The 27,065-nt window shown below is 39.4% G+C and overlaps 2 protein-coding genes, 1 long non-coding RNA gene and 1 pseudogene across 3 annotated transcripts; 3 read left to right on the top strand and 1 right to left on the bottom strand.

Annotated features, from left to right (window-relative positions):
* The first annotated feature begins 5,571 nt into the window (after window positions 1–5,571).
* LOC136260036 (uncharacterized) lies at window positions 5,572–6,282 on the top strand. The gene has a single exon (XM_066053630.1). The coding sequence runs from the start codon at window positions 5,572–5,574 to the stop codon at window positions 6,280–6,282; it is 711 nt and encodes a 236-aa protein (XP_065909702.1).
* A 6,112-nt stretch (window positions 6,283–12,394) lies between these two features.
* LOC136262014 (uncharacterized) lies at window positions 12,395–14,229 on the top strand. The gene is made up of 3 exons (XR_010704070.1): window positions 12,395–12,583; window positions 12,642–12,747; window positions 13,786–14,229. It is a non-coding gene; the product is annotated as an uncharacterized lncRNA (long non-coding RNA).
* A 461-nt stretch (window positions 14,230–14,690) lies between these two features.
* LOC136262005 (NAD-dependent protein deacylase sirtuin-6-like) lies at window positions 14,691–18,232 on the bottom strand. Its single transcript, XM_066056138.1, has 10 exons — window positions 17,986–18,232; window positions 17,246–17,273; window positions 17,036–17,196; window positions 16,636–16,708; window positions 16,406–16,591; window positions 16,251–16,348; window positions 16,033–16,199; window positions 15,887–15,983; window positions 14,919–15,072; window positions 14,691–14,867 (listed from the first exon to the last, which is right to left on the bottom strand). The coding sequence occupies exons 1-10, from the start codon at window positions 18,109–18,111 to the stop codon at window positions 14,740–14,742; spliced, it is 1,218 nt and encodes a 405-aa protein (XP_065912210.1). The 5' UTR covers window positions 18,112–18,232; the 3' UTR covers window positions 14,691–14,739.
* The window catches only part of LOC136262012 (hepatocyte growth factor receptor-like), a 27,232-nt pseudogene continuing 18,388 nt past the window's right edge, over window positions 18,222–27,065 (top strand).

The raw sequence follows: 27,065 nt of genomic DNA, 5'->3' as shown, positions 1-27,065 counted from the left end.
AAGATTGGCTAAAACATGCACAAGTTATTGTTAAAGTGTGCGAAAAGAAAATTTATTTTAGAAGATTAAGAAGAAATATAAGAGATGCCATGAACTGTATATTTCAGTGATGGCTGGGCAGATTTAGCTCGGTAGGAGTTGGAAGAGGAGGTTCCCTACCCCTGAGGAGTTTCCGCAGCAAAACTAGTTAATTTCCTTACAGGGTTTATTGAACTATGAACAGGGTTGCTGTAAAATACACACTTGTCTGTCGTGCATCCGCACTAGCTGTACTTGGCCGCACAACACAGTATCTTGTGTCCTAATTGTACTACTATATGGCTCAGATGTAGATTAAATCCTTGTTTTAGTGCTGTTTTCTATTATTGTAAAACTTAGTAGCATTTTATCTGTAAAATTTTGAAATCGATTTTTTTTCTGTCGATGAAGAGCTTTCCTTGCAGATTACCTTCTTGAAAAAAAATTATAGCAAAACATCCTGAATTTTAACCACAATTCATTAGTGATGCCTTAAAATTTGGAGCATAATAATATGCGATTTGTTGAAATCATCTGAGCCATATAGCTATATATAATGAAATGGCTATATACAATGATATCAATACCAGGAAGTTGCAACATAATAGCCATGGGTGTATTATTAAAACTGATTGACATTAACATTATCACTGCTATTTCTTGACTGCCACCTTTGATTTCACAACTTTTTTCACCTGGGGTTTTGAAATTTCACCTTTTTTACAGCATAGCTGTTTTGCATAAATTACTTTTTACAGGAACTAAACTAATTAATGCTGGTCAAGATGTGTTGTGATATTTGTAATGGAATGAAATATCTTGCTTCGATCAAATATATATGTACCACTTTCACACCTCAGATCAAAGGAAAGCCAGTGCACATATATCACATATTGCACTGGCTCAAAATGTTAATGAGATATACGCACTGCTACCCGTCCATATAGTTACAATTTATAGAACTTTGCATGAGCAAGATCAAAGGAAAAGGTGTACTTTAAATTTCATAAAGTACACTCTCAGCCGGCCAACAGCTTCATCGACCACAAAGAGTGCAATAAAGCACTCTTTGCGGTGAAATAAAGCACTCTTTGTGGGCAATAAAGCACAGTTGCCCACGTGCTCTAGTGCAGGCTAATAGCCTGTGGGCTCACGCCAGTACGACTAATCACCCAAGCCGGTGAAGGCTGATAGCCTCGCTGCGCTGAGTGATCAATCACCCCAGCCAATACGATTTCTACCACTGGATTGCTTTTATAGACATACCTAAATGTTTCGATGATGGGTGGGAGAAGGTAACGTTGCTGTTACGTTTGTTAATGTAAACGGACAAGTCCTGAAGATATCACGGAAATATTTCACCATGTGACTCACAATAAAATCGATTGTGGGTTACGAGCAAAACCTACCAAAATACGCGATGAATGTCTACGTACCATGCCAAACTATGGTCAAATACGCCTGAGTTACTTTGTTAAACTAGTTTGTGTACGTTCAGGCTGCTAATAATTTGTGCAACGCGTGTTAATTACAAGTCCTAGTGTATGGTGAAGCCACACGACTAGAAAGTTCCATAAATCATTTAAAGCATGGCCTTGCTCGTGCTATATGAAAAATAAAGTGCTCGGCCGCACGCCTCGTACTTTATTTTTCATATAGCACTCGCGGCTATGCTTATATATATACGCACTGGTATCAGTGTATCTCGTTAAGGCAGTGTATATATCTCATTAACTTGAGACATTATAAAGGAGTGCACACTATATCCAGAATTCATTACATTTCTTTGATGTTATACTGTTATCTCTCCTTTTATATAGGGAATCAAGCAAGCTGTGATTGTGGGATTGAATTTTGCCAAACAAGCTGTGATTGTGGGATTCAATTTTAATACATCAACAGTAGTTGTTTTTTACTTTTGTAAATATAGTAATTAAAGAAACATAATTAATTAACACTAGTTTCTTAAAAATTACTATATTAGCAAAAGTAAAATCAAACTACTATTTGATGTATTAAAATTGAATCCCACAATCACAGTTTGTTTGGAAAAATTCAATCCCACAATCACAGCTTACTTGGTTCCTTATATAAGAGAAAGGTATAACGACTGCCAATTAGGTGATGTCAGTTATACCAGGGGCACTTGTGCTTTGCCTGTATATGTACCATGAAACCACCTAACTTCAAAGGCAAATTCCAGGGTACATATCTTATAAACCCTGGCTGGCCATGGTACATTTAAGTTAAACCATGGCCTTGATATCTTATGAGGTAACGTTGTTTGTTTTTATAAGAATCCTGGCAGTATTCAATTGTGGGAGTTTATTATTACTCACGTGATGAAAACCATGAACCCGATTTTTCATTCTACAGCACTCATACGAAGACGATTCGACACCCTTACCACCCTATGAGTTGACAAACGGAAGTTTAAGGTGAGAACTAGTGTTATAGTTAATTTAATGTTATAGTTAATTTAGAACTAGTGTTATAGTTAATTATTCCCTCTGCTACCCAGCAGGACTTACAGGCTCTGTTAGATCAAAATCAGTATGACCAACTATTTGCTTCTTTCAACATCCGAAACCATGCTCGACTTACTGCTCTCTCTCACTCATCTGGTACTAGCAGTGGATGGCTCAAAGCTATTCCTCAAGTCTCCCTTGCTCTGGCTATTCCTGGTCCTGAGTTTGTTGTTGGCCTTCGTTTGTGGTTCGGAATCCCTCTATTTCCACTTTCCCCATTATGTGCGTGTCTTACTTCCATTGACCAATTTGGTGACCATCTTCTAGAATGTTCTCATGGTCCTATGAGAATTCGTCGCCATGATGCTCTAGTTGACATTGTTTGTCATGCTTTGTCCCAGAGCCACTCAGGAGTTTTGAAGGAACAACGTGTTTCTTATGAAGATAATTCTTGCCCAGGTGATGTGTACCACCCTGATTTTCAGCATGGTCGTCCAGCTTATTTTGATGTGTCTGTTTGTAGCACTACCCAGCCTTCTCACATTTCTTTTTCTTCTTGTGCTGGGGTAGCTGCTGCAGCTGGTGAGTTAGCCAAGGACCAGAGACATCAAGATGCTGTAGAGGAGGCGGGGTGTGACTTTGTCCCACTTGTTGTAGAAACTTTTAGTTTTTGGTCACCATTTGCGCTTCAAACCCTTCGTACCATCGCTGAACGCACCACAGCCAGAAGTGGTGCATCAACCAAACAGGCTCGTAAACATTTGTTACAACAACTTTCAGTTTCTTTATGGACGAACATTGCCTGTATGATTTTACGGTACTGGGCTTTGCAGTGTGAGGACTTTGATTTTCCTTTTCCCAAACCCCTGTTGTAATTAATTGTGTTTGTAGTTTAGTTGTAGAGTAATTTGTATTGTAACTGTATTATTTAAAAAAAATAAATAAATAAAAATAAATAAATAAAAAGTTAATTTACAATCGCGTGTCCGCGTGTTTGATTACGTACCACGCCCACTTTTCAGTGGTTAAACAATGTAGCAACTTTGAAACACTTGTTAAATCGCAAAATTGAGTGTTTCCGTGATATTCATAGGATTTTCCCGTTTATGTTAACAAACATAACTGCAACGTTACTTGCTGCTGACCCATAATCGAATTTTACAAGACTCTCTATATAATAAATCCAGCGGGTTGCCTCGTATTGGCTTGGGTGGTTAGTCGCCCACCACAGTAGGCTATTGGCCTACATGGTACATATCAGTTGTATCACGTGCCCTCGTGATTGCCTGATATGTACACCCACGCTCTTGGGCCTAACGGCCCTCGAGCTGTGTAAGAGTTATAGCACTGCTGCGTGTACTATACGTCAAATGTAACACATAAAAGAGTGGGTGAGAGACAAAGATAGCACAAGGCGAAGAGGGCTGCAGCTCTTTGTAGTGAAGAAATATATGCATTTTATACATACGCAGTACCACACTGCTTGAGAATTTTGTAAAAGACCTCCCTAAAGTATTAACTGAAAGAACTATTGATAAAGTATGCTAGTCAAGTGTTCCACTTACTGACAGAGTAGCTAGTGTGATAACATTGCTAGCGTGCTGTGTGCACGTTTAAATTCATGCTGGTGAGAAGTCAGTGTTTTACAGTTTAGGTTGAATTTAGATGAAATTCCAGATCCCAGCTGCTGTGCATGCCTAGACTGCATGTTGCTGGAGGCTTAAGTTGCTCACAACTAGATCTGGAAATTTCTGCATTCAACAACAAAAGGTATTAATGTCAAGAATCTGATGCCACCAATGTTTATTTTGTGATAGCCATTGCAAGGAAGGCTCACTTCAGTTACTGCATTTCTTTTCATATTTAGTTGGCCAGGAAGGCTGTAGTTCTTCTGTTTTAACGGCTGTTCAAAAATAGAGTTCTAGAAAATGTTTGGAATGGATTTTCGATTCATACTTACATAAATTAATACTGAGGTGTTAGCATTCCACTACTACTAACTATGATGCATAAGTGAGCAGTGTGATAGAATGTACAATACATGTGACCGGCTGACCAAAAAACTATTGTTTTCATACATTTCTTGAATTATTGCTTCTCTGGTATAACAAAGGATTGGCCTTCCAAAGTTTCAGCTGTTATGTTGACAGTCTTGCGCTAGTCAGTTTGATCAGCAAATTTGTACAGTAACTATATGGCAAGTAAATTAATTAATCAATCATAATTCATGTCTGAAACAAGCTACCAAGATGGGACTGGCTCATTCTGTTCATTATGAGCCGGCAAATTCATCAGGGTATAGTTCTTTCCCTATATACATTCCTCTGTGTGCACAGAGAAGCCATTCCAACAAATAATGACGATAGTAAACGTATCTTTAAACTTAATTCTACCACATTGTAAGTAAGCACACATAATTCATGTGCCGTTAACACAAAACAAACATTTTCTTACTCTCCATGAGCATGTGAATCTGATGGTGTGTGTATACATAGGTTTTATTGATTAGAGCTTTGTTTTACTGCATACCAAAACAAATATTTTTTTGTGACACGTGTAGTTTACATATCAATATGCTCTTTTAGCAAAATAGAATTTTGTGTAAACAATGGGTTCCCCCAGCTGGCCACATACTGTAAAAATTGTTCTATGCATTCAGCTATGATCCATTAACAAACACAAATATAATTATTACATTTCTGTGGTTTTTTTGCTTGTGGTCATGGTATTACACATACTGTATAGCATTACATCCATATCATTTTGGACTATAGTTTAGTGTAACTTTGTGTCTATTGACTATATTCTGTGATAAAATGTGCATCTTTTAGCTATCAGATTATGTTGAGTTGCTAGCAGTTGAATAGCAGTGATAGGCCAGTGTTTTCTACACTAGCAGAACAACTTGAACAACATTGATCTGATGTAATGGAATCTAACCCATCTGATCCCTCCTCTAACCTGTTTGATGAGACTGCTTTTATAAATTGGAAGCCTGAATTTAAATTTATTGAGTGTCAATGTTATCATTTTTGTGCAGTGTAAACTTAGTTTACTTGCCAACATCTCCTCCTCATCAGATCCGATGATTAAGGAGTTGGCCTTACAAGTGGATCTTTCCTCCAATTTCCTCCAGATTAACAGTTCTCATCAGGAGTTACTCAATGAAGCCAGAGCTCAACTGGACTCTATTCCTACGGCTCGCAAGCTCTACACAGCTAGCAAACACCTTGCCATTTCTAGAGAATTGACACTATGCAAAGAGAAGCTGGACACTCTCTCTGTTCAATGTAAATTTGAATCAAGTGCTGTTCTGGAAGCTGACTCTAAGCTGTGGAATCGACTCCTGTTGGGTTTTCATCCAGGCCAGCTTTCGTTTGTGCTGCGAGCTTCATCAGATACATTACCAACTCCGTTAAATTTACGTCGCTGGCATATACAAACTGGTGCAACTTGTTCACTTTGTTTGTCACCTCGTCCAACTTGTCACCATGTGCTAAATGGGTGTCCTGTGGCTTTGCAGCAAGGCAGGTTTACTTTTCGTCATGATGCTGTTTTATTATGTTTGATGTCTGAGTTGCAAGCTTGTTTGGATAATGTAGAAATATTTGCTGATTTGGATGGCAAACGTGCATCTGACTCTCCTCCTGCCACCATTCCCCCTGCTGTACTAGTGTGTTCTCACCGACCTGACATTGTTATATATAATGCAGAAATGAAATCTGTTGTACTTCTGGAACTTACCTGCCCATTTAATTCTCGTGCTGACCTTTCTGCTGCACGAGAACGTAAGTAGGAGAAGCCAGAATATCTGCAAATTATTGCTGAGCTTGACCGCTTGGGTTTTGTTAGTCATTATCACACAGTTGAAATTGGTTGCCTTGGCCATTACCTTACAGAGACAGTAACATCTATGAAAAGAGTTTCAAATCTGAGTTTTTCCAAGACGAAAGCATTGCTTGATAGAGCAGCTGCTGTGGCTATAACTTCCTCTCAGAGAATCTTTTATGCACGTAGTAATCCAACCTGGACACTTTAAGTTAAGTTTTGTAGTTAATTATTTTTGTATGTATCCTTGCCATGCCTACGCGGATCTTATCTTTGTAGTCGCATGTGTCCGAGGCTCTGTATGTAATTTTGTCATTTCATCATTATTCTGATGGTTTCAAAAAAAAAAAAAAAAAAAAATTTAAATGTTTATGTAATACTGTGATTACTATAATATTATGCACTACAGTAATGTTGTAACTAACAGATCTTTGTATAGGTATTAACAACTTGCATGCCACTAATAAACACTTGTAACTCTAGGACATCCTTTTGTACACAGAGTTAGTGTGTGACTGATTTTGTTGTTGTTGTGAGATATATCATTTACTGTACCTTCACGAGTTAGTGGACTCCGAGCGGCCTGTGCTACAACTGGCGTAGTCGACACTACTGGCTGACCAGATCAACCACTAAGCTTAAACGTTGTGGTACCGTGACAGATAGTTTGATAACGGTACCTGTTGAGGTCAGCCATTTCACCTGCTAAGTTCTACTGTTCTCGCCGTACTGTTTCTTGTAGAAAATCACTAATCAACTGTACTTGAACCACCGGAATGTCTACTGGATCTAATAGCGTCGTCACTGGCGATGGTGTCCAAGATCAAGAAGGTACTCGTAACCCTGTTAGTCGTCCACTTATAATGCCTGAAGCTTATAATGGGGATCAGAGTACCCGTTGGGACCAATGGATTGCCCACTTCGACAGCGTGGCGCAGATAAACGGGTGGAATGAAGGAACAAAGCTCCTCTGGTTACAAGTCCGGCTGACGGGAAAAGCCCAGACTGCGTGGGAACGTCTCAATCAAGACGCCAAGTCCACTTATGAAAACGCCAAAATAGCTCTCCGTGAGCGGTTTGAACCCAGCTGTAAGCAAGATCTCTATGCTGCCGAATTTCATGCCAGGAAACATCTGGACAAAGAATCGTGGGGTGACTTGGCGGACAACCTCCATAGCCTAGCAGACAGAGCTTTCCCTGATCTGGATGATAAGGCAAGGGAGCAACTGTCACTAAGCCGATTTCTCAGCCTTATTGACAAGCCAACGATCGCCTTATCAGTTCGCCAACGACGTCCAAAAAATTTGAATGAAGCCGTAACGTATACGCTGGAGGCGGAGACTCATCTCTCATTAACACCTGGCCTCAAAGTTGCAGCAGTGACGTCATCATCTGATAACGTGGACGCCAACATAAAAGACGGAAACCATGCTTCTATCGCAACGATCCAAGCAAGACAGGACACTGTAGTGGAGTTGTTGAAATCCCTATCATTGAGGATGGAGCATCTTGAGAATACAATCGCCTCTCATGTGGAATACAAAAGTCGCGACAAAAGTTCTCTCCCGTACCTGCCACCGACCGCGAACACATCCAAGAAGCAAGAAGCAACAGGTCCACGGCAGCCAATCATATGCAGGAAATGTGGAGTGGAAGGCCATTATGCTAGGGGGTGTGCTACCGGCCGTACGTCGGGAAACTAGCAGCCCTCAGTGCTAAGGGTCAGGCACACGAGGGCTCTGAATTGACCCATAAACCTGATATAGATAACTATAGCATAGATAGTAATGTAGAATTTTCACTTAGTACTGTGTGTAACAATGACGTCATTAATTTGTTGGCGGTGAACCCCGCCAAAGCGTACCATATTGTTGGTATTGTTTCGAAGGTACGTGTTAGTTTCATGTTAGATACGGGTGCTTCTGTGAGCTTGCTTAATAATGAAACGTGGAAGCAGCTATCGGTGAACAACAGTGGCGAAGCAACCGCGCTACAACCTTGGGGAGGAAGCCAGTTAGTAGGCGTAGAAGGCAGCCCCATCGTAGTACAGGGAGTGGCAACCATAGACATCATACTTCCAGGCCAAGTAGTCAGCACCGACATTTTGGTGGCGCGAGGATTAAACATGCAAGCGATACTTGGGCTCGACTTTTTGGAAAAACACCAGTGCGTCATCAATACGGAGCAACGAATACTACACATGCACGGACGTGCCATACCACTGCAAAGTAAGATGAACGAGCAGCTACAACCGGACTCTGGTGTATCCACAATCACAGTTGCACTGCAAAGGACAGTAGAACTCCCACCACTGAGCGAGCTAGAAGTGATGACAGTGACGTCCAGCCCTACTAACAGTGCGCCTACATGGCTAGTGGAAGCATTGCCAAGAGAAAGTCCTATAGTAGTAGCTTCCTCCGTAGTGACACCAGTCAGCGATGGACACCATACAACCATCCCAATGAGAATAGCAAATTTCTCAACAGAGGCTGTTACACTTTACAAGGGTAGCAAGATTGGTAAGGCTTCTCCCCTGGATGATAAAGTTAATATTTCGAGCGTGAAACCAGACTCAGATAGCCATGTCTCCTCCACAGATGAGGATGAGATCCCTCTTCACAAACAAGAGCTCCTGTGGGATTTGGTGACCAAGAGTGGAGATTCACTTACCACAGAGCAGCAGCATGAATTATATAATGCTCTTCTAGGGTATGCAGATGTCTTTACAGCTAATGAAGATGACTTGGGGAGGACTGACGTGCTAAAACATACAATCTCCGTGGGTGATGCTTCACCAATCCGCCAGCCACCAAGAAGGGCGCCACCTTACCATAAGGAAACGGTGCGAAATTTGCTGAGTAGTATGTTGTCAAAAGGTGTTATCCAACCTTCTAAAAGCCCGTGGGCGTCCCCAGTTGTATTAGTAAAGAAAAAGGATGGCACAGTGCGTTTCTGCGTGGATTATCGCAAGGTGAATGCAGTTACTACAAAGGACGCTTTTCCTCTACCCCGTATTGATGATACATTGGATACACTCAGCGGATCCCAATGGTTTAGTACCTTGGATATGTTAAGTGGCTACTGGCAAGTCGAGATGGATGAAAAGGACAGAGAAAAGACAGCTTTTACTACTCACGAAGGGCTTTTCGAATTTAAAGTAATGCCCTTCGGTCTTTGTAATGCACCTGCCACTTTCCAAAGGCTAATGAATGTGGTGTTAGCAGGAGTACAGTGGTCCAAATGCTTGGTGTATCTCGATGACATTATAATTGTGGGAAGAACATTCAACGAACATCTCAAAAACCTTGGAATAGTTCTGCAACGCTTACGAGAAGCCAACTTGCGGCTTAAGCCTAATAAATGCACCCTATGTAGAGATGAAGTTCTCTATTTAGGGCATGTGGTATCAAGACATGGAGTGGCAACTGATCCTACAAAAACAGACAAGGTATCAAAATGGCCAGCACCTAACTCAGTGAAAGAGGTGCAACAATTCTTAGGGTTGGCTTCATATTACCGCCGTTTTGTCCGCAACTTTGCAGTTATAGCAAAGCCACTCTATAGACTGACAGAAAGGGGACGTCAATTCCAATGGACTAAAGAATGCTCCGAAGCGTTTGCAGTGTTGAAACACCGATTAACTACATCACCAGTCCTGTCTTACCCAGACTTTGCCAAGCCGTTCATTCTGGACACGGACGCTAGCTATGATGGTATTGGTGCTGTGCTCTCCCAGCAGCATGAAGGGAAGGAGGTTGTAGTTGCCTATGCCAGCCGTACCTTAAGTAAGTCAGAGAGGAAGTATTGCGTCACGAGGAAAGAACTGCTGGCAGCAGTGAAATTCATCCAGCACTTCCGTCCCTACCTACTTGGTAATCCATTTGTGCTTCGAACTGACCATGGATCATTAACATGGTTGCAGAATTTCAAGGAACCAGAGGGCCAATTAGCACGCTGGATTGAGCAACTGCAAGAATATCACTTCGAAATTGTGCATCGCCCTGGAAAACGCCACTCAAATGCCGATTCTCTGTCACGTCGGCCGTGCAACCAATGCCACCGACTTGAGTCACACTGTGGCAATGAAGGAACACATCAGGTGGCAGCAACCAGTATAGCTGAGAGGGAGCGGTCAACTACAGACATCGATCTGCAAACAGCACAGTCACAAGATGACATCATTGGGCCAGTGCTACAGGCTAAAGAAGCAGGTTGTAAACCTATAGCTGACACTCTCAAGGGACATCGTAGAGAAGTAACCCAGCTCACACAACAGTGGGACCAGCTAGTGCTCCAACATGGTGTTCTATACAGAAAGTTTGAGAAGGCTGGCCAGGGTCAACTACACTTCCAATTAGTAGTCCCCAAGGACCACCAGGCCTCAGTTTTACAGGAAATACATGGAGGAAGGATGGGTGGGCACCTGGGCGAAGACAGGACATTTAAGAAACTGCAAGAACGGTTCTATTGGCCAGGTTACTTTCAAAGCTCCAAAGAATGGTGCCAGAACTGCCCACACTGCGCTGCAAAGAAAGGACCAACCCAGAAGCACAGAGGCCCACTACAAAACATCAGATGTGGATACCCCATGCAAATGGTGGCCGCAGATATTGTTGGTCCATTCCCTAGAAATAGCAATGGCAACCGGTACATCCTAGTAGTCTCCGACTATTTTACACGATGGGCTGAGGCCTATGCAATTCCCAACCAAGAGGCCAAAACAATAGCTAATAGGCTGGTTGATAACATGTTCTGTCGATTTGGGATCCCCGAACAGCTGCATACAGACAAAGGGGCACAATTTGAGTCCACCTTGGTAAAGGAAGTAAGCAAGCTGTTAAAAATCAACAAGACACACACCACCGCCTACCACCCACAGGGTGATGGCCTTGTGGAGAGGCTCAACAGAACTATTCTGGCTATGTTGGCTACAGTTACAGATGAACAGGGTGAGGACTGGGAAAGCCACTTAGCAAAGGTGTGTTTTGCATATAACACAAGCGAGCATGTTTCCACTGGGTATTCCCCTTTCTATATGATGTATGGAAGGAAAGCAAAGATACCACTTGACATCATTTATGGGAATCCCAACACTCCTCCAGTCACCCCATTAGAGTATGTGAGCACACTCCGCCAGTCATTAGAGCAAAGTTATCAACTTGCACGAAAGCACTCCCTAGGGGCTGCCTGCAGACAGAAAGAACACTATGACAAAAAGGTACACGGTGAACCATATGAAAAGGGAGATCTGGTTTGGTTATTTACCCCAGTGGTAGGAAAACATAAAGCAAAGAAACTACACTGCCCATGGACTGGCCCGTATAGAATCATAAAGAGGATCTCAGATCTGGTATACCGCATTCAGGACACGGGCAGTAGAAGACGCCAAGTAGTGAACTTTGAACGTTTGAAACCATGTCCTCAGCAAATGCGAGATAGAAGCCAACCTGGCAGTGGAACCCAAGATAGTCAAGTGCAAAATACAATAGAAGAAGACAGCATCAACACACCTCCAGGAACTGTCCTACAACTGGTAGATGACTATGAGGAAGAGGAAGTTGAGGCACCAGAAGTACTGCTGTACCCACAAAGTGAGGACAGAAATAACTTGAGAAGATACCCGCAACGCAGAAATCGACGTAAGCCACTTCGCTATCAAGATGGGGTTCCTTGACATGGGACATGTACTTACAAGGAGGGGACATGTGTAATACTGTGATTACTATAATATTATGCACTACAGTAATGTTGTAACTAACAGATCTTTGTATAGGTATTAACAACTTGCATGCCACTAATAAACACTTGTAACTCTAGGACATCCTTTTGTACACAGAGTTAGTGTGTGACTGATTTTGTTGTTGTTGTGAGATATATCATTTACTGTACCTTCACGAGTTAGTGGACTCCGAGCGGCCTGTGCTACATTTATAATTTTCTGTCTCTGCAATACATTATACAACCAAGTAGCTAGTAAGAATAATACGAAATTCGGTTAAAATTACGTCATTAATATAATGAATGAATAAATAAATAAATAATAAATAATGTTTGAGAAAACTACGAGGTCTAGAGACATGAACTAAGCGGGGATAGATTCGCCTGTGAATGAAGGCACAACCGTATAATAAGTACGCCTGTTCGTGCTGACGACTTTACCGTCCGTGTAATTCTATATAACGCCCGGCACCACGCCCTTGTTTAATTACAGATTGCTCGAACGAGAAGATTAGTAAACGTCCGCGGAGAGGCCAGGCGCCACTTTACTGGTAAGCAACAACATTACAAGTATGTTTAAATGTTTGTAACTGTGTATTTTGTGTGCAGGATATGCGCTCCAGGCGTCATGCAGTGAAGGACGGTTCAAGGACCAGCTGATGACCAGTTGGGATACCAGCTGATGCGCTCATAAACAACCAGCTGGAACAGCAAGGTAATAAGTAATGTAATACTTGTACCGGTAATTGTATTATAGGTCTACATCTTCATCCTTCATCTGGCTTGCTAGCTGCTGGACTGATTATTTTCATTATACCGGCACCTTCATCTGGCTTGCTGGCGGCTGGAATTATTTTCCACTCGGCTTAACTACTAGTCTACTGTGAGTCTGTAATAGCTAAACAAGAAGCCGATGCAGTGCTGCATATACAACAATGTGTAACTATCTCCTGTATGTCGTGCATGGCTGTATGCATAATATTATAGACTGTGCCAATGCCACACCGCTGATGGCCTCTAGTTACAACAGAGTCTGTTGTGCCATATTGGCTTGATTGGGATCAATTGCTAATTGTGCCTTCACCATATCCCTTATTCTGCATAGCCTCACTTCACTGCTGAGTCATCTTCAGAGACACGTCACACCTACAATATATAGTTACTTTCAATATAGCTAACTTAACTTGGTTTTTTGTGTAGGTTGTGTTTTAGTATTGTGGTTTTCTGATGCCAGTTAAACTCCCTTGCCTGTGTACGTATGCATATGTATCATTTCCACAGGTACACGCATACTGCTCTGAGTGTTTCCTATGGCACTGTTTATACTTGCCCAATGGGTAGGTTGCAATGTTGGTGTATGTACTTGGTTGTATGTGACGCGGTCCTAAATAATTATAAAGAAAAAAAGCACAAGTAAGACTGCAAGCCAACTAACTCACACTTATAATTAACTGCAGCATGGCACATGTTGACAGTGAGCATCCACATGGTTCTAGTAGATGTACATGTACGTGACCCTGCTCTAGATTTGTACTGGTTGTGGATGCACCACCATTAACTTAGGTTAGTCTTAAACTTCATTTGTCAACTATTGCTATAATATCGCTGCATGCGTAACAGCTCAGGTCACAACACAATTAAAAATGAACTCTACAACCTTTGCTAGTGTAGAATTGTATCCTTATAAAGTGTTATTTGCATGAATGTACTTAACCCTTGTGTTAAATATTATTCTACGTCACTTATGCGAAAGGAAACTGGACAGAAGTCTAGAGCGGATTGCCAGCTAAAGAACTAACACAAATTTACAGGTTGGCTAAACACAGGATTCCACATGGTGTAAATCAAGTATGGTTGCTACATATTGCTCCAGCTTTGTCTGAGTGTGGAACATAGAAGAGGTCACTTAACACTGCAAGAGTTTTGCACTGCTTTCTATATACCCATCACAGGTTCATGTATTTGAGAAACACAGAAACGATCTCAAGTTGCTTTGCAATTTTACACAGGACTAAGCAAGCTCATCTACTAATTTCACATACATGATCAAATGTATTTTCTGCTTGATTCTGACCCATATACAATCTTTTGCCATTTATGTATCCTTATAAAATAGCAGACATTTTATTTTTCATTAAGTGATTAAAATATCCAACAGTCAGTTTATTTTCAAGCCATCTTCTCTGGCTCCTCCCGACTTACATTAAAGTACACACTTTCACCTAATAGGCATTCCCACTTCAACAGAATCCCTTGCTTATAGAATGTGCTTCCAATTAATTAACCTATGGACACAATCAGAAGACAGCTGAAACTCTACATGTTCAACCATTTCCTAATAAATTTTGACCCAAGTAACTCTTTATATTACATTTCTGCTTAGATCCATTCCATCTAACAATGAGTAGTAACTTTAGTAGTAGTAGTATAGCTATTGGTGTAATTGCAATTTGTACTGTAGTTGTAATTACATGTATGTAATACATGTGTATTTTGGCTATTGGTACAGTTTACCCACAGACCTTTAATGCAGACTTTTTACAAAGTCTATTAATAAAAACAAAACAATAAAAAAATCCAATAATCAGACCAGTAAACAGTGCAACATTCTTTTACCTATACGTACTTCAACAGTACTATATACCGGATCACTGAATCTAAGGTTCTTTGATAATAAAGTTGTAGCATACAGCATAAAGTGTGCCAATTATTGTTCAGTTACTTGTGTTTTTTGTTCCATTTGAGTGGCCAACTCATCAACGTTTTTTTCTTGAACATTTTCAGTCATGGACCAAACTCCAGTGAAGGGGTTATACTGTAGGTTGTACTCAATTCCTTAAATAGATACAACCATATACAGTACATCATCACATGATAGCAACTAACTTTTGTCCTTGTCTGAGTTGAAGTTGATGCTAAAATCAGGTTCTCCATAATGTCCTTGAAATCGCAAAGTTATCTTTACCATGTTGTTTTTCAGCCATATTACTGCTGGTTCTTCATTGTGTGATTCGACCTCTCCATCAACTGAGAAGTCAACCTTACAATATTATGCATGTAGGGTTGATTAATGTGGGAGGAAGTGTTCGTATAACTGAAAAATATACAAATACGGTAGACTCCGGTTATTAGGCAATAGGCACACATGATTATTAAGCGTTGCATATTTCCTGTTAAACACACAAGGCATACTTGTGCTATAGACACCTGTTTGTTAAGTACATACAGTTGAAATCACTGCTGCAAGCTTGTGCTACGTAGAATGGAAGCAGAAGACTAATAGAACAAACCAGTAGTGTCACAGTATGTTCGAAGTCTCAAGCAATACTGTCTGTAATAAATGACAGCCAACACCTGACTTATCAGGACTGTAATTTCCTTGACTAAAATTACTTGACTGAATGTTGATATCAAAATCACTTTAAAATGTGGTAAGTACAGATGATGCTCTTTTTATCAGAAACTCCTTGTGGTCAGCTAAAAGTGCATGTGATTAACAAGCATAGTAAGTTTTCACAGATAATTCTTCTGAAAATTATAAGCACATGCGTCTAATGACCAGAGTCTATGGCAACTTGTTAATTATTCTAATAGAACACACACCAGTTGACAAAATACTTTATAATTAACAGCCATTTTGGCAAAATAGGTATTTTGATTAATTTATCTGTAAAAATTCAGCACCATAGAAATGACTTCACAATGACCGGCTGCACATGTAAATACAGACAGCAAGCCTGGGTTCCTTTGCAGATTGACTAACTCACATACAGAATAGGATGTAATAACATGTTTATAGTTCACTGTACGAGTCTTAGTAACAAAATTACTAATTCATAAACATGCACAGTTACCTGCTTCAGGTAAGAGAAAGGATGACCTTCCATATCAGTACCAGCTACCTCCACCCTCTGACCTTTAGGAGTTATGGTAGTTGATACGATTAACTTCCTAATAAATGTATGACATTAACACAATACAAGTTCCTTGTGGTAGCTACCTGTGAATATTGAAGGAAGGTATATCAAGTGACAGCTTCTTAGCAAGCAATTGGGTCACATCATCACATTTAGCAAATATCCTCAAAGAAGCCACATGGTCTAGTGGAGTACGTTGAAGATTAACTATTACCAAATCACCAGGGCTGCTTCTCCGAGTAGCCACATTCTGTATGTATATATGTTGTAGCATATCATTGTGACATCATTAACAACATACTTCAGGTATTTCTGCAGCTGGTGTTACAGTAAGACTTGAGCCATAAACCAGACAAAGATCTGCTTTAGCTGCGTGTTGATAGCTGGCATCTAGTGTATCTGCAATGTTATTACGGGATGGTGATATGTGAAGTAGGAATGTACATTGCCACCTACCTAGTGGAAGGCTTTCCTCAAAATGTATTATTGTATCTTTCAAGTCTCCATTACATTTAGGGTCATCACACTTGCGACCAGTTAGATGATCATAACGTCCCATGCAGCAATCATAATCCCTTATGTACTCATGATCACATTTTTCACACTTCTCCAGGTTGCTGTTCCCATGAAGTTCAAACAAAGCTACAGAATTATATTTGTAATATGTATGTAATGCATGTGGGTACCTTGTTTAGGAAGCCCACTACGTTTGTGTAATCCATCGACATTTTGACTGACCACACATTTCAGAATTCCTTCCTGTAAGGTTCAGTAATGATGCAAGACACACTATAGCATTCAGCATTTCAGCTACAACTATTACTTTAGGTGTCTCAACAATCTCAATATGTGGAATAATTTCAGTTATGCCTAAAACCACCACTGCAGCTCTGTAACATTATGTTTACAAAACATACGCTCTGTGGGTACATGTAAGCATACTCTTGGTATAAGTTATAACCATTATGCATCACTGATTATGTTTAATAGCCAAGCCTCAAGTCTTAGTTGCGCTTTAAAAATGGTGAATCATAATGACCCAGTTAGTATAGTGACTAAACAATATCTGGCTGCTCAAATTCTTACTTGATGCATCTTGACAAGCAGCATATGAGTTGGTGAAGGAATGGCCCGTACAACAGAAGTGGTCTTGTGAGCAGCTCCCCTACTCTGTTTATGTGCACTCAACTCCCACACACCAGGACCAGTCTCCAACTTGGTGTCCATGCCACTGCGGAAATCAGGAACTACAACAAACAATGACAACCAGTTCCATCATACATCATTACAACTTACTTCCTGTAGAAGTGCTCACACCAGCACCCTGTTAAGAATAATGTATAATTCTATTAAGAATAAATATAATCATATAATTGAAGACATGGGATTAAATGTGTGTCATTTCCTCTAGTATAGTCTTTACTGCGGCTACTTGGCAACCTAGGCTAGTGCCTGAGGAACCACACAGCTAGTCTGGGATGCAGCATTCAACCTGTACTTAACAGCATATGCATAACTTCTCTTGCTTCATTAAGGATATTACTCACTCCCCATCCACAATAAGACTAAAGCCTGTAGAGTCAGAAACATAACACTAAAACTCTGAAAAGAATCCTGACTGGGTTGTGACTTGATCCACAAACAGCTTGAGTCCAAGTGAGTACCTGAGGAGCCACAATCCACCTGCATTCAACCACTACTTAATAGGATAACTTTTCATTCACGTTTCATGTTGAGCATAAATTGATGAATGATGCTGTTTTGCTAACTGAATTACAAATGTTTTGCATAAGTTTCTTTGTGGTATAGCGATACACATCAGCTACGTAGATAACCTGTTCTAGTCCAGATTTTATCAATTTATATGTATAAAATGAAACTATTAGTTACATTGTGTGTGTGTGTGTGGTCAAGGTGGTACTTTGGGATGCCCACACCTTCACCTGTGGGACATGGAAAGTTGGGACATGGTACCCCCTTTAAAGTCCCTCGTAAAATCCCCTGGTTCTTGTGTACTCATGTTGGATCTAACTAACCGTGAAGGCGATGAAATGTTTACTTTTCTTCACAAGTTCTGCAAGCCGATCTACTTTTTTCTCCAGCTCTTCTGGCGAATCAAAAAATTCTTTCTTTTCCTCTTCATTTCTCACAGTGTCTGCCATCGTTCCGTGAAAATTAGCTAGGTGGTCTGCAATTTGAAGAATCGTGTACAACGTTCAGAAGATCTACTAAAAGCTACTGGGTCAAAGTTGAGAGGCGGAGGTCGCTGTCGGTGCTTTACGTCATCCGTTATATTAAATTATCGATTGTGGTGTTCAACACCTTCAAACATGCCTCCGGCGATGTTTTACTTTGTTCGTCACCAGATTCTGGTCTTAGAAGTATTCGTAGCTTTGATTCTCCTGTGTGGTTTAGGTGAGTATAGTCTATATAAGCAAGCAATGTGTGTTATGTGTCAGTTCGCATGCCACACCCATATCGAATTGATTAAATTCCTCGGAAAAACCAACCATATTTCGCATCTGTTGGAAAACCGTAATTGTAATTTGTAATAATGTTTCAACAGGGAATCCACTCAGTGAAACACTGATTTTCAGTGGAACCCTGCATACAAGCAACCATCGAGCCACACACATACACATAGAGTCTACAATAATTAAAGGTACTAATATGCTACACAAAATTGTGTGGAGTTAAAAATATCTATTTATCTGTCTGTCTATTTATCTATCTATCTAATCTATCAGTCTATTTATCTATCCATCAATCTGTCCATCTATCTATCTGTCTGTCTATCTATCTGTCTGTCTGTCTATCTATCTGTCTGTCTGTCTATCTATTTATCCATCTATCTGTCTATTTATCTATCTATCTGTCTGTCTGTCTATCTATTTGTCTGTCTATCTGTCACTATTCAATTTGCCATAGAATAAGATAGTTTTCAGCCTTAAAATGACACGTAAATTTCCTCTTATGTCCTTCTACTATAGCTCATTTAAATTGCCATTCACTGCTGTTTCCAAATCTAGTCTGGAATCTGAGCTATCACGTGTCACTGTATGTAGCTGTCTTGAAGTGGCCAAGGTAGTTAATTCACACTCATCAATCCATATAATTGACCAATGGTTGATTGTATTCGTGGAGTTAGAAGATGTAACAATATTTTATTACCAAATAGTTCCTGGTGTACTAATAGTTCATTTGAAACCAAACACTAGTGAAGTAAAAGATAGTTTCAGTGTTATGGACTCTTGGCAGTGCAAATAACTAACTTAGGATTTCACGTGATCCCAAGTAGTGTACAGGTACAATGACAGTTATAATTTTATGACAGATACATTTGGCATGTAGTTATATCTTTGATGTGTGCAGTGTGTCATTTTGTTATAGTAAAAAACAATACTTATATCTGTCTTATATAGCAAAAAATGTTGCAGTGCCATGTGAAGTCTTCTTTATACTGTCAGATATTACATGCCATAAAATGACAGTGGCAAAAATTTAAAATTTGTTTTCAGATCTTGCTTAATGCAATATTCCTTTACAACCTGGAATTAAAAATATTCAATTTTAAAAATGATAAATTGCTACTATAATTAAATGTGAGACTAAATGTAATCGTTAGTCTGTTAGAAAATAATATTTTAGCTAGCTTCATAGCTATACTAAGTTACTATCTAAAGTTATGTAGCCAAAGAAGTAATTGTTTTAGGCCTTTGGCATTGATTGTAATTTGTCCCCCTCGGATTCACTTTTTCATTATAGTATTATATCAGTGCTTTATTGATACAAAATAGAATCAACTTACAATCTGAGTCATTAATTTTGTTCGGAAAAGACGTTATCTAGTTGGTATTACTTATGCTGTCTGATTTTTGTATTCCACCATCCGTGTAAATCGGTGTATTTTTAAAGTAATAAACAAAATTTCTAATGTGACTATAAACAAATGTTGCACAGGGAGCATTTCTATATGGCAGCCATGGAGTGTATTATAATTTTACCTGCATGTTTCTTCTTATCTACAGGCACAGTGATGATTATTGAAGGCAGAAATTATAATTGTATTGACTTTTTGGTAATATTATATATTGTAATACTCTAATAGAGTACACATTTTTATTCATTTCAGCCCTAGTAACAAGCTATAGATAACCTATATTGTGGCCATGCTGCTTTCTTCTATGTGCTAGAAGCAAAAAAAAAGGTCTGGCAAGCATAGTACAGCACTGTTGCTCAACAGCCAAGAAATTCTGGGGGTTGTATTGCACCACTTCTATATGCTGTGCCGTCCGAGGGGTCACCAACTGACTCGAAATCTTGTACACCTTCAATGAAATCCTGCCTGAAATATGAAATCTTATGTTCTTATCGTGATTCTGATTATAGCTATACTCGTTCTGGTACCCGTAGCTTACACTCAACTGCTCCTGCACAAAAGTAAGAACGAAATCCGATGTTCTGCTCCGCTTCGGATTTGTATTAAGCGAGTTGTGGAAGCCGCACAAAACCAGGAGCTGTGGGAAAGAAGCCACGCAAAACCAGGAGATAATTGCAAACTGCTTAAAAGTAAGAAATGGAATCCGATGTTCCGCTCCGCTTCGGATTTGTATTAAGCAAGTTGTGGAATTCAAACAAAACCAGGAGCTGTGAGAAAGAAGCCATACAAAACCAGGAGATAATTGCAAACTGCTCAAAGTAAGAATGGAGTGATGTTCCGCTCCACTTCGGATTTGTATTAAGCAAGTTGTGGAAGCCAAACAAAACCAGGAGCTGTGGGAAGAAGCCATACAAAGCCAGGAGATAATTCATGCTAACTGCTCAAAAGTAAAAATGGAATTCGATGTTCCGTTCCGCTTCGGATTTGTATTAAGCTAGTTGTGGAAGCCAAACAAAACCAGGAGCTGTGACAAAGAAGCCATACAAAGCCAGGAGATAATTCATGCTAACTGCTCAAAAGTAAGAATGGAATCCGATGTTCCGCTCCGCTTCAGATTTGTATTAAGCAAGTTGTGGAAGCCAAACAAAACCAGGAGCTGTGGGAAAGAAGCCATACAAAACCAGGAGATAATTCATGCTAACTGCTCAAAAGTAAGAATGGAATTCGATGTTCCGTTCCACTTCGGATTTATATTAAGCTAGTTCTGGAAGCCAACAAAACCAGGAGCTGTAGGAAAGAAGCCTTTTCAAGCTCTTCTTGGAAATGTGCACAGCTCATCTTGTAGTGTGCTATCTGGTGTTCCTCAAGGCTCTGTCCTGGGTCCTCTCCTGTTCATAATATACATTAATGACCTACCTATCCCTATATCCTCCAAGATTCGTTTGTATGCTGATGATGTAATAATTTACAGAGCTATCCTTTCAAGTGAAGATGCCTCAATATTGCAAGAAGACTTAAATAAACTAGTCAACTGGGCTGCAACCTGGCTTATGTCTCTCAACCTTAACAAATGCGAACACCTAGTTATAACTAGCAAAAAAACAACCCTTATCAACTATGTATAATATCAGGGACTACCTCATTCGCGAAGTTACCTCAGCAAAATATTTAGGAGTTACAATAAGTCAAAATATCTCTTGGTCTAAACATATTGACATTATAACTTGTAAAGCAAATTCCATTCTAGCTTTTTTACAAAGAAACCTTAGTCAGTGTTCACTTCGTGTCAAATCCTTAGCTTATTTTACATATGTTAGACCGGTGTTGGAGTACGTCTCTGTTGTTTGGTCACCATTTACACAATCTAACATAGACAAGATTGAAAAGGTACAACGTAAGGCTGCTAGATTTGTTTTTAATGATTATTATAGATATTCCAGTGTAACTAACATGCTCAACTGCTTAAAATGGGAATCCCTTGAACACAGAAGAACTAAGTCTACCATTATCATGTTCTACAAAATCATCAACAATATTGTTTCAGTTGACTTTTCCAATTATCTTCATAGAAGCTTTACCAGGACAAGAGGTCATCAAATGAGATTTATGATTATTCCTGCTAAAAGAAACACCTACTATCACTCCTTCTTACCCACAGCTATTCGACTATGGAACTCTCTGTCTGAAGAAACAGTTAATTCTTCTAACTTACATTCATTTATTAACTTATTAAGTGTACGTTAACTTGATATGCATGCACTACACTCATATTTTGAGTCTTGCGTAACAAAAAATTTAATTAAATTAAGCCGCACAAAACAAGGAGAGAATCCATGCTAACTGCTCAAAGGTTGAAATCCGATGTTCCGCTCCACTTCGGATTTGTATTAAGCGAGTCGTGGAAGCCAAACAAAACCAGGAGCTGTGGGAAAGAAGCCATACAAAACCAGGAGATAATTGCAAACTGCTCACGAATGGAATCCGATGTTCCGCTCTGCTTCAGATTTGTATTAAGCGAGTTATGGAAGCCAAACAAAACCAGGAGCTGGTGAGGAAGCCATACAAACTAGGAGATAATCCATTCTGAGTAAGAGTGGAATCCGATGTTCCGTTCCGCTTCGGATTTACTTAGCAAACTTCATAAACTTAGCAACACACAAATTACAAAAGCAACTTTAGCATACAGATGCTCCTGGTTTTGTGGGGTTTCACACCAGACAGGGCTTCGACAGTTGTTTCTGGTTTTGAGGGATTAATCACGGGAATGATTGACCTTGTTTCCAGAGGGCTTCAGCTGCAAGTCGCTCCTGGTTTTGTATGGTTTCCTTTAATAGTTATGTCTTCGCTTTGCTCCTGGTTTATATGGCTTCGGAATTCTTCTCAATTTCGTGAGGCTTTGCTCCTGCATGGCTTTCTCCCACAATTTTTTTGTGTTTCAGAACTTGTCACTCTACGCCAACCTGTAATTTAAAATCAGATTTTGCAGCTCTCGTTCGATTTTGTGAAATCCTTTGATATCTGTGAAATCTTGAGAAATTTGTTCAAGATTTTGAAATCCGTACTCCTTTTTCGTGAGTTAGTGACCCCTCGGTGCTGTCAGAGAGCCTTATTTCATGAAAGGGTTTAAAGTAGTGAAACAGCATGCATAATGTTACTTGACTGTGATAAGGTCAGTTTGATAATGTCCCAAGAAGTATGTGAAATCCAAGCCTAGTGATAAAAGCTAATAATAAATTATTAAAAATTCTAAAATTCCAGTTTATGTATGTTGTTGTCTTCCAGAATGTGAAAAATATAATTTCTGTACAATTTTATTTTTATTTCTGTATTAAGGCTTTACAGCACAAGTGCTGAAGGTCTGTAGGACACCTGGTCCTGCAGCCTGTTTAAAGTTGTTACATAAAGTGTGTTTGAAAAGGGTTTGTATCTTTTGGCATAAATTATTATTATTATTATTATGTACAGGTGATGCACAAAATCAGGGGATGTCAGCAACGTAAGAAAATTATATGTGTAACTACATGTGTGTGTTGTACATTACAGATCTGTTGCATACAGTGTACCTACTATATAGTTCATCAATTTATAAGTGATAGATGACTCAATAATCTGAGACTAGTATTGTTTTTGTAGTGCTTCATTCGGTCTTTATTTTCCACTCAGATGTGCTCCATTTCCACACGCCAACTTACATTGTGGCCAATATATTGATGCTAACACAATAGTCTATGTTGATACCAATGTCTTCAACTACACTGAAATAAATAATGCAATAAAACGCTTTAATGAAACTGCAGTGTTTGGTATAACACTTGCCATTGGAGATTCATGTGCAATTCAACTGAACTATATGGTATGTCAGTATGTGTATCCAAGATGTGATCCTTCCACACAAATGCTGCTGCCTATGTGTGAACAGGATTGTTCACATTTCACTGGAATGTGTGCCTATGGGTTTAGAACTCTACGCAGCCTTGCTAACACTGTGGAGCCCATAGCAGAATTGTTTATCATAAACTGCACTGATCAGTTTAGTACATTTGCATCTGCTAACATTAGTGTAAACACAGAAGACTGTTATGATTTATATGGTAAGCAATTGAACATGTGAATTTATAATTATATGACTGTACTTATACATACATATATGTGACTGGTTTGAAAAATTTGTTCTTCACTGCACATTTAAAAAAAAAAATTAGCTACGTATGTAGCCTCTATACTTGCCAATGTACTTGGATGTTTAATTGAAAATATGTCAATCAATGTTGCTAGTTACTGGTTGAGGTTCCTACTATTTCAATGGAAATTATTTTCTGTAATGGTCATTCTTAATGCTAATACCATTGTAAAATTGATTGGCTGCACCCTTCTTTACAGCTTGACTGTTTTTGCGTGGGCTTCACTTCTTTTTGTATTTTAGCTTTGTATCGCCAAAGCTGGCTACAAGCTGGTTTGGGGCTTTTTCCTTACCTGCAGCTACAGTGATGATTATGATATTTATGGTAGATAAAATTGTACTAGTATTTTAAAAATTGTTAATGTAAAAATGAAGTAGGGACCCTACTTTCCCACCAAGCTATGCTGTAATACCATCATTTATCTCTTGTTTCACTACTTTTTATTGCATAGATCCCTACTTCACTTTTAAATTAACAATAGTTTGTTTATTAGTTTTTTGTTGTTAAGCTAGCTGCAGGGTAACTTGTGACTGTTCTGTTAGAATATCACACATGACTGTTGTATTAGAGTGACTGTTGTATTAGAATATCTCGAATTAGCCAAGGGTGTGCAGCCAGCTAGACCAATAGGGGGTGAGGTTTGATCTTATCTTTCTGATTTTGATTGGTATGGTCACAAATAGACCTAGTCATGAACCTATTACCAACAGAATCCCAATTGCGAAGTTGCAGATATCTACCTGGTATACCTCTTATAGTAGCACGGGATTGAAGCACTTCTGAAATCCAGCTCAGGCGTCTAAATATGCTGTTGAAAGAAAGTGTTGATATGGTAAAGTAACGCCTTGATATAGTTTCATTGAATGAAGAAGCAGCCTGATTGAAGATAAAATAAAAGACAAGGCACATAGGGCCTACACTCATCAGAACCCCAAAAGGTGCATCTCACTGGTGAGTTTGTTAAAATGGTGACTGTACGTTGCTTCGTTTGGTCTCTAGTCTTGCAACTGTGGTCAGTGAGGCAGTGAGACTAAAATTCGAGTTTTGGCAATTTTAAAACATTCTATATCCAGCCACCTGTAAGCGTTTTGTTATATTTTATGCTGTATTATATATTATATGGACTAGTACTATTCCATAAAGGTGATTTTCGTCACATAAGATGTCTCTAGGCTGATTTTCAAAGGCGGAATTTTAGGTGGGATGCAAAATTTTTGGGCAATCCCTACTTAAATGGTACTACTGTACCGTTTGAAAATTGTTAATGTTTTTGTTATACTCTAATAGAGTGCACTTTTGTGGACTTGTAGTACACTATGATCCCTACTCAAATTAATGTACTGTAAAATTCCTATAATTTTCTACTACTTTTTTACTACAAGTTGTGTAGACAGCACTAGTTGGTAGTATTTTTACATCTTTTTGATCATGCAGTGGCACCTACTTTTTTGAATTCCTCTACATCTGATCTTGCTTTTGAGGATAATCCTAACATCAGATTTGTGCACTTTGGTGATGATAACACATACTCAGCCTTCTGCTCTGAATTTAAAGAAAAATTGATTACCGTATCCTGTACAGTTACTGGTAATCCTCAACCAGTTATTGAAGTATTTAGAATAGACTTTGATGGTAGCAGGAATAATCCTTTGGAAACTTTTCGATCAAACGATGAAGTTGCAATTGGACTTAATGGACTAAGATTTGGAGAGATAATAATTTTGTACTGTAGAGCATCTAACATCGTAGCCACATTAAACATCACCTTCAATTTGACATACACTTGTAAGTTATTCAGTTATTCATTATAATAATATTTTGTTTAACAGCACAGCTACAGTAATATATAACTGAAATAAATGTTGCTCCTTGCTTTAATTCTCCTCTACCGCAGTGTTTAGATACTGAGGATAGTCAAATGGTTGTGTGGTGGTTTGGTAGGTGTACAGGAGGTTTGAGCTGCAGGAAAGCCTGTTGAATCAGGGAGTATGGTAAACTGCCTACCCACCAGGAAAGGAACATAATGCTTAGGTGCAAAACGAGCTATTTGGGGATTTATCTACTCAACGTAGAGGGCATGCAGCTAATGTACCTAGTTGAACCTTGATTGTACTGTCACATTCCTGTCCTGTCACCATTAAGGAGTTCTGCACTAACTTTTGTCTCTGTAGAGAATTCCCTACTACCAAGCAGGAATCAGTGAGCCATGACTATTACAGAGACACCCTACTATACCAAGTAGGCACTCTACACCAACCTCAGTTAACCACCTAAAGCCTCCCTGCATGCAATAGCTACCATATAGGGGGTCCACTGTACCTCTACGTTCCTACTACGCAATTTTATATTTTTCTGGGACTATGACAACTCCCTAGGTTTAACCATGTAAGAGTTCTACGCTGAGAAATATACTATGCTTCCACAGTTTCTATATAATGAAATTGATTGTAGAGATTTTGCATTATTTTGCTACCAGTGCCCTGCATGCTTCTGGGGAGTCTTTAGGGGGCTTGGGAGGGGTGGTAGTTACAAATAAAGTGGGACCTATAGAATGAAAGAGAACATTTCAAACTCAATAACTGGGAGAGGTCACTGATTAAGACATGCCCAACTATCAAGTTTTATGCTTCAAGTTTTGAGGAATCCTGTTGTGCACCAATCATAACTATGGCTCCTGTCAGCACTCAACCAATATTTTTGTGGGAACCCACAATGCCAGGTCTATTATTTGTTGTACTTGCGCATATGCAGTGATGTACATGTGTGAACCTGTGCTTATGCACTTAATATTTCTGATACATATATGTTTGTATGATTATAGACATTTTACTATATGTGTACATATTTGCACAATGTTTCTATGTACATGCTTTTTCCACCCAATGCTTACACATTGGCACCATTATAATACACACAAGTGTACACACCCGCAATGTTTGGGCTTATATCCACTAAAACAGTGTGACATGTGTACCAGTGTACACTATATATGCTTGTACATGTTTCCACACTTACCCAGTATTTCCACATTCATGCTTATACTTGTGTGTGGTTC

This window comes from Dysidea avara, chromosome 7 (assembly GCF_963678975.1).
Source record: "Dysidea avara chromosome 7, odDysAvar1.4, whole genome shotgun sequence".
Taxonomy (NCBI): domain Eukaryota; kingdom Metazoa; phylum Porifera; class Demospongiae; order Dictyoceratida; family Dysideidae; genus Dysidea; species Dysidea avara.
Note: the sequence above shows the minus strand (reverse complement) of the source record. Positions and strands in the feature narration are given on the sequence as shown.

Coding starts and splice junctions, on each gene's coding strand:
- LOC136262005 (XM_066056138.1), bottom strand. CDS start 18,111: ATGGCAGACACTGTGAGAAATGAAGAGGAAAAGAAAGAATTTTTTGAT. Junction 16,592..16,635: donor TAGTGGGCTTCCTAAACAAG/GTACCCACATGC, acceptor ATAATTCTGTAG/CTTTGTTTGAACTTCATGGG. Junction 14,868..14,918: donor CAACTCAGACAAGGACAAAA/GTTAGTTGCTAT, acceptor TATCTATTTAAG/GAATTGAGTACAACCTACAG.
- LOC136260036 (XM_066053630.1), top strand. CDS start 5,572: ATGATTAAGGAGTTGGCCTTACAAGTGGATCTTTCCTCCAATTTCCTC.